At 48.8% G+C, this 10,300-nt stretch overlaps 1 protein-coding gene across 2 annotated transcripts in view; it reads left to right on the forward strand.

The window, feature by feature from the left end:
• LOC117721690 (uncharacterized) overlaps positions 1–6,123 on the forward strand; it is a 49,786-nt gene extending 43,663 nt beyond the window's left edge. For both annotated transcript variants that reach the window (XM_076913813.1, XM_076913814.1), the window contains 3 exons: positions 116–298; positions 411–993; positions 1,658–6,123. In XM_076913813.1, the coding sequence (XP_076769928.1) occupies positions 167–298; positions 411–956 (678 nt within the window). In that variant the 5' untranslated portion in view covers positions 116–166 and the 3' untranslated portion in view covers positions 957–993; positions 1,658–6,123. The remainder of the gene's footprint in view (positions 1–115; positions 299–410; positions 994–1,657) is intronic.
• Positions 6,124–10,300: the final 4,177 nt, after the last annotated feature.

Below are 10,300 nucleotides of genomic sequence, written 5' to 3' on the forward strand. Positions count from 1 at the left end.
GTTGCTAAGGGGCCAGGATGGCAGAGCCCCTGCTGGGCCTGAATAGAAGGAGCCAGGTGCTTAGTGGTTCCTTCCTGAAGCCTAGGTTAAGGATTCTATATGGCTTCTTCCGCAGCTCTACTCAAGCAAAGACGCACTTCAACTGCTAGGCCTAAGGCTCACGTGGATGCCAGAGCTCAGCTCAACAACTGGGAACGGAGGACCCCTCCAGAGCCCCAGAAGACCCCCGCCCGGGGGTGACATCAGTTGGGGAGCTATTAATAACTGCCCTCCCCTCCCTGTCATATTTCCTGAACTGGTGAGCTTTGTGGAGGGGGTGGAGTAGGAGGGAGCCGCTTGCCATTAATCTGGGAACAAACAGCTAACCCCGGTGACTGGTATTTTCCCTTTTCTTTTCTCACTTTTCTCAGTGTGGGGAAGGCGATTGTGAGGCGCTCTGCTGGAATTTGGCAGCGCGGAGGCTTGGAGAGCAGCCCCATGCTGGCTCCTATTCAGCCGGCCAGTTTTCCTCGAGCTTTGGAAGTTTCACTCAGCCGTGCACTCAATGGCTTCACAAAGCTGATTACAAGCTTCAGCGCATTCCTGAAGGAGCCAAAAGCGACGCAGGTGCAAACGAGCCGAGGGAGCCCCTTATCCCGGTGACAGAATGGGACAAGCTGGGAAAGGCTTGGACCACACAAATCCAAGGCTCACCAGGCAGCAGAGAGCCTGCCTTGGGAACCGGGGGTCATTATCCGCCCTATTCAGCGGGGCCGGGGACCCTGGGGCCGGGGAGGCCGGCCGGGCGCAAGCGCCACCGCCAGTGCGCGCCTGCGGCAGTGGGGACCCCGCTGGGCCCTACAGCCCGTCGGGATGTTGGGCGCTGCGTTTGTTCCCACCGACAGCGGTCCGCGAAATCCATCCTGCTGGTGAAAGCCGGTGTCTACGCTAACCGGGATACAGGAGAACGAGGGTAGCGAAGATGCTCAGTGCGTGGGACAGTGCGTAACTTCGGTAATCGAGGCCGCACTGACATGGTCCTGCCGCAGGCCACTCTCAGCCCCACCCCACCCCTGCTCTGGCCCGGTCCCCCTCAGCTTGTCTTCATCTTTCTTCTCTATGAGTCCTACGGAAAGCGAACTTCACAAAGTGCGGTGGGTGGGGGCGGGGGGTGCAGAGGCGGGAAATAGAGGTCCATAGCCCCGCAGGATCAGATCACCAGGTGGTCCCAGTGCGCCCTGCGGGGCAGTGGTGAGCCTGCAGAGCCTCCTCTGCCTGGGGGAGGACTACAGGCCGCGGGGACAGGCTGGCTCCCAGTGTAGAGCTTGCAGAAGGGACGAGGATGCGACAGACTGAGGTGGGACTGCTGTAGTTTAGGGGCCCGCTGATCCGGCTCTGAAGGCTGCCCCTATGTCCCTCCCTCATCCCATCCAGGCCAGCACAACACGAGTAACACCAGCCTAGAGCCCTCCCGCCGCGTCCTCCCACTCCCCGCCCCACGTCTCGAAGCCTCAGCCTAGCCCCACGCTTTGCCCGGCTGCACCCCGAGGTGCCCGCGTGCAGGGCTCGGGCGGGCAGGGCGCGCTTGCCGACGCTCTTTTGTCTGATAACTAATTTGAGTTAATGCGATCTTTATGTAAAGCTAACAGCGGATAATTGTCTATTTTCTCGCCAACAGTCTCCATCACAGTCACTTATCTGGAAACCTGCGGCTGGATTAATCGCTATATTCCCAAGATGAGCGGTGCTGCAATCCGCAGTGAACACGGGTGGGAACGCGGAAGCATCCCCCAGGCTCTCGCGGGGCCAGCAGCTGGCCAGCTTCTTGCAGCGGATGCTGCACAGTTGCTAGCACCTATTTGGGCTCGGGTTGGGGGTCCACGGGCATGTAGGCGCACAGAAGAGGGGAAGGAGACAGGCCTGTGGGGACCCCGGCGTGAGAGAGGTTGGTTAGCCCTCAGTAAAGGCACAGAACTGCCTATTTAAAGAGCTTTTTGACCAAACGGAAATGGTGCTGCTTCAGACCGTGGCCTATTCAGATGCAGAAAAATGTTCCCTCCCAATCTTGATCTCCCAGACTCACCCCTACCACACCCACCGCTGCGCCTTAGGCCCCTCCCCTGGAATTTCCTCCTTCAGGATCTTGGTCCTCCTAGGGTTAGCAATATTTACTTAGGAACTGTGAGCGTGGAAATAAGTCATAGTTGTCCAGCCCCTTGTCCTACCTATTCTAGTTAAAGATGGTGGGCTGTGTGGTACCAAAGTTTTAGGGAGGGTACTTGTCTACAAAACTTTCTCCGCTGAAGTCAAAACATAAGCTTCAAGGGAACTACCATTCGGTGCAGGATGTCTCTGGAGGTGTGGAAGCCGGGTATCTGCTTGTGACAGCTCTAGGTCATAGAAATGGAAACCGTGTGCCTCCATTTTGGCAGCATATTAAACATCCAAGGGTGAACAGCCATTGGTCTACCACATTACTAGATTGCTAGATGAAGGGGTACCCCAGGATGCTCCCGCAACAGCCTCTGCAAGCTCCTCTTAAAAGTCTCCTGGTTGTTTCTCTGCAGCAGCTGGAAGGAAACCTTCAAAAGCAAACATGTGAATCCCTGCAAAGCAGCTCAAGCTAAGGTTCCCAGGACAGTGGTCCTCATGCCCCCTGGATGCCTTCCAGCTTCAGCTCCCACCTGAATCCTGTCACCTCTGATCTGTGGACAATGCTGAGCTGGACAGCCCCTGGTCAGCCAGGCAGAACAGTCTATGCAAATGCTGGAGGCCAGTCCTGGGAACAGTGCACCCATTGTCCAGGGCCTTTCAGAGCTGGGAGCAGCTGCTCAGACTTGCCACTCTGGACCCTTGGCTGCCAGAGTAATGTCATCATTGCAAGACATAGACTCTGAAAATTATACGACCCGACTTCATGAGCAGCCTCGTCTCGAGTGTTTCTGTCTGTGCCACATTTCAGACATCCAGAGATGCTTCTGTTGTTGGGGACCAGAGGAGGACATGGGCAGGGGAGTCTGCAGTTTCTTACTAGAGGATTTGAAAACTTTACAAACTGGCCTTGGCTCAAAGGACTGAGATGTTGAGGCTTTTTTGTTGTCTCTTGCTGCCACTTGCAAGTTTAAGTGCATCAACAGGAGACAGGATGAGGAGACAGATGGAACAGGAGCCGGCCACAGGTGCTGAGGTCATTTTCATTAGCTTGGACTCCAAGTGCCCCTTCCTAGAGAAGCAAGCAGGCTGACTGGATCAGCACTCTCAGACCACCTCAGCTCCCTTCACAAAAGCAGCAGTGGTTCATGTGATCGCTTCCATCCTCCCTCCCTGCCTCCCCAACCCCCTTCTCTGCAACCTGGATTGGAAAGGAAGCTCTTTGGCCAGGGGATAATAGTTCCTGGTGTAAGAGATGAGAATGGGGACCAGCAGTTGGGTGGCCTATAGTGTGCCTGCTGCCAAACCTGAGAGGACATCCCTCTGGTCTTCAGGCACAGAGCCTAATGGAGAATATCTCCAAGGACTTAGGAGAGGCCTAGGGCTTCGGGTAAGACAGCTTCCTCCTCTCCCTCAGTATGTTTGGTTCCAAGGACCTCGAAAGGATTGCATTTTGCTTTGTTTTGGGTCTCATTCTCCGACTCCTGTTGGCCTAGAACTCAGTGCAATCCACCAGTGTCAGCTTTACTGACTATAGTATCACAGGTATCCTGTGGACACGTCCCCTGCCTCTTCACAGGACTCCACTGCTGTCCCCTCTGCCTTCTCCCTGGGTGGAGCATGTTTCCAGGAAACACCAAGAAAACCACCAGGCCAGTTGTAGCAGGATCAAGCTCAAGATAGGAAGGTTGCAGGGCATGTCCTCTCTACTGAGTTAGGCCTCCCCTGTGTACTCCCATCCTCCCAAGCGGCCTTCCCAATGCTTGATAGCCTGAACAGGAGTGCTCGCATAGATGAGAAGTTCAACAAAATATTGTTTTGTAAACACACACAAAAAAGGTGGAAAATTAGTGGAGAAGAGATTCTGTGACCCTTGTGGCTTGTGGATTTGGGTTTGATACTCTGAGCATCCCAGGCTGTGCAAAACCAGGGAGACTGTAGGGCAGTCATTTGGATATTACTATGGTGGGGAGGCCATTAGGATGCAAACTGCATGGACAAGCTGGGCTCTCAGTATGGACCAGGCTCCCTGGAGATGCTCAGGGTATCTACTGAGGCAGTTCAGAGGTCCTGGGTAGGAGGGGTTGATCGAGCTGGTAGCCAGAGATGTCATGTGACAAAGCAGGGCCTCTTTTCTGCAAAAGGACCTTCCCCATTTCTGGGGACCAGTCATGGGCTTGCCCTTGCCTCTCTCCCCTTCCCACACAGAGTGGGCATTCATCCCCACAGGCTCATGCACACTTGCACACACAGGTGCCAGACATCAGTACTAATGTGGAGCAAGTCATTCTCAAGTGACAGATTCATGCTCCAACACAAGGCATTCCCTAGTTGCAGAGCTGTGTTCCTGTTAAACACTGGATGGGTCATCCAGCCTGAGTGCCTGACTTCCAGGCAGAACTTAAAGAATTCGAGGTTAGGCACACAGAGCAGTTTGAGTCCAAAGGCCAGAAAGTCCCAGGCCTTTTCTTCTGTCCTGTCAGGATCTTGTTTTGTCCCAGGTTGGACAACTTGTGGGTGGGCTTGTCAACTTGTTTTCTGTGCTTCCTGATTCGCCCTTTCTGTCTGTATTCATTCCTGGATTGCTCTCAGAGTGCCATGTATATTTCATGTTATCCGGGAAGGTGCCTGGCCACTACATGTGGACCCTGAGCACCCAAAATTCAGAATGCCACACACACTAGATTTTAAAGCTGCTGAATGAGAAAGAGATCATTGATTACTGAGATGTTGCCTACAGAAACGGTAGCGCTTAGGATGTGTTGACTTAAGTAAAACACATTATTATAGTGAGCCTCACTCTGGGAAGTCGGGGTGCCTTGGTAGCGCCTCTTTACTGGCTCTGTGCCTTTCAGCAGCAGTCTTTGGTCTTTCCATGATCCTCTATGGAAAACGAAGAAGTAAATGTAGAGGAAACGACTGAGCCAGCGATCAGTAGAGGCAGCCGGAGCCCCTCCTAGCTCCTTTCAAAGTTACTTTTGTAACAAAGCTTCCTTGTTTGCAAGCAGCAGAAAGAAGTACACATTGTATTTATTGCTGGAATTGTATTCTTTCTAGTTTAGCTTTAATTCTGTTTAATTACATTGTGATCTCAGGCCACGGTCCTTAAACCCTGGAGCAACTTTTGAAGATTCTTGCTACTACTGGATGATGGAGGAATGTTGACTCCAGGAGTCCCTGTGTGAAACCCATGGAATTATAAGGAAAACTCTCTTTGCTCTTTTCAAACTTTTAGTCAACACTTGACACTTTCTGGCTTTAATTTTGCCTTATAAACGAGTCACCAGGTCTAACTGCCACCACTCAAACAAAACACAAAATTCTGAACAGAAATTTGTCTTCTGTGAACAGAGTCTATGCCAACCAAGAATGAGTTTGTTCTAGAAATTCTTCTTTGGGGCTAACACAAAGCTTTAGAACCTTATGGAATCAGACTTGGGCCAAGGAGGTCACGAGGGACCATGGTTATAAACTTCTCTTTTAGATTAATCCATTTACATTCCTTCATGCACTTGAGAGTGTGCATGCCATGGTGCACATGCAGGTCAAGGGGCAGTCTTCTGGTGTCACTTCTCTCCTTCCACCCTGCGGGTCACAGGGATCTAACTCAAGCCATCAGGCTTGGCACCAACTGCCTTTTAGATGTTGAGCCATCTTGTCAATCCAAGTAAACTTTAATATTAAAGATTTCAAATTACTCTTTATAATATTTTAGATACCAGGTGTCTGAAAGCAAAGTCATAAAAAGTAGAAATTTTATTTAGTCATTTGGTAGTAAGAAATGAAAAAGCCTGCCCTATGCTTATTGCCCTTAATATATTCTATTGAAGTTCACCATGAAAAATTTAAGTGAATAGACCTGGAGTACATACAATATATTTCAATATATTCAATATATTTACTTTGGGTATTGTATAACTAATATGAAGAAATTTGGGAAAATGTGAAGTCCACTATGTTGATAAAGTGGAAATATCTCAGAGATAATTTTGAATAAAATTATTTTTTCATCATAATAGGAGTTGCTGTCCATTATTTTTATGTCCATTTACTCTTCTGCTTTTGGCTGAATTCTGTCTAATTAAGATAAAAATTATAAAGTACCAAATTATAAAGTACCAAACAGTGTCAGGGTTTATGTAAATGAACTGATGGTTTTACTCAGTAAATGGTTTTACTGAGGAATTCACTCCTTGCAAAATATCATTTTTAGGATTTTCTGTTATCTGTCTATCCATATATATGTATGTTTGTGTATCTGTCTATTTATGATTGTTTGCTTGAAATGGGTTCTCAAGTATCCCAGGTTGGTCTCTAACCCACTGTATTGGCAGAGGGTGACCTTGAAGTTCTGATCCCTTTGCCCTGACCTCCTGAGCATCGGGATTACAGGTGTGTTCCACCACACCCAGCTTTTAGGCAGTGCTGGGACTAGAACAGAGAGCTTCATGCTATCAGGCAGGTTGTCTACAAACTGAGCTACACTCCAAGCCTCACATCATATATTTTTAATAGTTGCCAAGAAAACACCTTCAAATGGGACACGTGTCATACTGAAGACATTAGCCTCCTATGAGCAGCCCAAAAAGGTGCCTGGGACATGTGGGATGGTTGGTGTGTCCCTGGATGAGGTGCTTCAGTTTGTGATAACTTGTGTTTGCTCTCATTTATACTGACCCACATAACTGACAAGAAGAGCGTCAGGACTTCAGCCAGTCCCTGGTCTCCTACTTTCCCAGAACCGAGTAAGACTGGAAGATTCCAGAATGTTGAGTAAGGACACAGGAAAGATGAAGGGAGAAGAGGTTGGGGGGGGGGGAGGGTATCACAGATCCAACAAAGTAAAATTCCGATCAGCTCTTATTTGTTTAGTGAGTGTGTTACATGGCCCCCCTTGCTTCATCTTCTAAGACCATGGAGACTCTCATGGGCCTTCTGTTCTCCCCCCCACCCCCAGGAGATTACAATGGTTATGCACTTTCAAATATTCACAGGCAAGATATTGTGGATAAACAGCTCAAGACTCACTAAATTAGGTCACTGCTCATATGGAGCCAGTGTTATATATCCCTTGTGTTAAAATTATCTGGTGTCAGCTGCATTGATTGAAAAATTGAAAAAGCACTACAGACCAGGGGGAAAAGTCTTATTACAAGATGTCTCAAAAGCAGATAAGAAAGGAACGAGGGTCTCTGTAAACGAGGTTCTTATCTAGATTTTAATATGGCAGTAAGCAAATTATAAATGTTTTTGCAAGTAAGATAAATTACATAGGAAAGCAGACGCATCTAAAGCTCTCCTGATTCTGTGCTAGCCATATATACTTTATGTGTTCGCCAAGCTTGTGTGTGTGTGTGTGTGTGTGTGTGTGTGTGTGTGTGTGTGTGTTCCCCCAAGACACATTCTACGTAAGGGCAGATCCCAGCAGAGTAGGATATACCACCTGGACAATTGTCTCATTCTAGAAAAGGTTATTCAAGACATTGAAGCCAGCACTGCTGGGAGAAACCCTGGCCTTAAATCTCCTCAGCAATGACATCTACAGTTAAGCAGGTTTCTCAGAACAGGTCTCCCAAGGAAGCCCTGGAACATGGTCCTGGTATATGGGCATGAGGGGATGTTCTTCAGGCTTTCCTACAATGAATGGGCTTGCTGAAGTCAGAAGCCAGTGACTGCTTTTCACCAGCCAGCTCTTGGTAACGTTTTAGGAAACCGGTAATCCCAATTGAATCTTGTCCCTGTTGTCCTCTGATCAACCAAAGCTAAAGGGCTCCATGTTCCAGATAATTGTTCACCATCGTTGAGACTATCTATGTCCCAAGACATCAACACAACAGATATCAGCGGGGATATGTCAGGAATGCATTCGGTGCCCTGGAAGCTTGCTCCTTGGAGGATGTCCGTGTGTCTGAGTGGTGGTATCCATGATAACATTTCACTTCGGGTCCATATCACGTTACTGTTGGAAAGGGGAGATGTGAATGTACTGTGAGCTCTAAAACAAGGGAGTGAAAAAAGCTAGGCCTCCTGTGCGGGCAGCGGTGAGCTCCCTGCCCCCTGCAGGATGGCTAGAGAGGAGCAACAGCTGCACTGGGTGTGAATGGTGCCGAAGCAGCTGCCGAGACCAAAATAGACAACAAAGACGTTGGAGGCTGAGGTCTGAAATAAAGAATGTTCAGAACTTAGAACACCCAATTTTATGTGTAAAGAATGGAGCTGGACTGTTAAAAGTCACCCCAACTAGGCTTGAAGGCCATTCCTATGTGGTATGAACTGGGAAACCTAGTGTCTCTGCTGGGTGTCTCTGTTTAGCCACTCACCTGTGTCAGTCACCTGTGGGGAGCAATGGGTGTCTGAGACAGAGCTGACTCTATTTCTCTCCTTAGTTAATTCTAATTAGATATTGTGGGAAAAGTCACGCCTCCAGGAGGTGGTGCCTAATGCTCCAACCAATCCCTTTGGAGCTTCACTGGTTGGCTCCTTCCTAAGCCATTTTGCAGCCTCCCAGTTGGTTCACTAGAATTGGAAACCAGGACTTGTCTGAGAGGTAGGCACAGGGCTAGGGACTTCTTCGAGGCTTTTCACGACCCCACTAAAGCTGCAGGAAGGCAAACTGTTTCCCACGAGTGGATACTTAGTGAGGGCTGATCAGAGGAAGGTCGAGGGAGTCCTTCACTCAAAATCAGGCTCCCACTTATTGTGAGGGTTTTCTTTCTTGTGGGGCCAGGCACAAGGTTCCTGGCTTGTGGAAGTTCCTACTTCGAGGCTCTGTCATGAAGTGGGCAGTACGGGTGGTCAAACTTACTCCATGAGAGACTTCCTGAAACTTTGCAGGCTTTCTGATCCCCAGTCTGAAAGGTTCTCTGTATCTTCCTGTGTTTGTTTTCATCTTGATAACACAGGAGGAGCACAGGGATGACCTGGGCACAATTGTTATAGTGAGCATTTTTGTGAGAGGCAAGGAGGAGCACCGTCACCTTGTCCTGAGAGCACAGCAACTCCGGGGATCTCAGCCAAGCAAGACAGGCAGACAGGAGGTATTGGGGGTGGGGAGTGGGGGGAGAACAGCATTAGCAGAGGCACAGAGGTGTGGGGGAGCACGGGGTCTTCAGGGAGTTGTTAAGGGCAGGTGAGCAGGAGGAAAAGCATCACGAAGCCTGTGAGGGAGAATAACTGGGCATGGCAGCTAGGTTGTATTCATGTAGGGCCTGACCCCAAAGCACAAGCCTGGAGAGCAGAGTGCAAAGCCTCTCTGGAAGGGGTGGGACCTGATGCTGCTGGAGAGAGGGAGACACATAAAGGAAGGTTGTGTTTCTTGGTCCATTCAGTGGAGGAAGGATGCAAAGAAGCCAGACTTAACAAGGGCAGTGTGGACCAGTGAGCACACATGTGGTGCTGGGTCAGGAGAGAGCCTGTGCGGGTGCATGGGAGAGTGACCTCCAGGTGCCTATACTTGAAAAGGGTGAGTCTGGATGATGGCACTGGCTAATTGAATGTAATTCTGTTTGCTGAAGTACCTCTGTGAACGTGTGGAGTGGGTGGGCCATGCGTGAGTGCCATGTAGCTCTGAAGTGCTTTTCTAGGCTTTTAATGAAAACATTGATTACCAAGGTTATCATCTTGGGTAAAATAAAGTGCTTCTCCCACTGTGGTTGGCTTTAAATTAAAACACTGGTAATAAAGCACAAATGTATGATTCGTGTTTAAGTATTCACATGCACTATTTTTGTTGACTTTTGTCTCTGTGTGTGTGTGTGTGTGTGTGTGTGTGTGTGTGTCAGTCATGTGTTGACACTGAGTGTCTTCCTCAATCACTATCTACATAAATTTTTGAGATAAGGTCCTCTGCTCAATCTGAATCTCATGGTTAGGACCTAGGTAAAATATGAATGGAATATTAAGGCCTAGATAAAATGTTAAGACCTATGTGACAGTCACCTGGCTAGCCTCTATTATAAGGAAACTTTCTCATGTTTCTGCTGTTACTGGAAAACTTTTTAATGCCAAGATCAATTACATATTCTGTTATGTTCTGTGCCTTGGAAACCAATCACAATAGCAGTCAGTAGAACTGTTTTATATAGTCACCCACAATAAGCTTAGACCCAAACCAACCACCCAGCAGCACTTTCTGCACCTATGGATAAGCTTTTACGGTATAAGCTGCCCC

The sequence above is a fragment of the Arvicanthis niloticus genome, chromosome 16 (genome assembly GCF_011762505.2).
Source record: "Arvicanthis niloticus isolate mArvNil1 chromosome 16, mArvNil1.pat.X, whole genome shotgun sequence".
NCBI classification, from domain to species: domain Eukaryota; kingdom Metazoa; phylum Chordata; class Mammalia; order Rodentia; family Muridae; genus Arvicanthis; species Arvicanthis niloticus.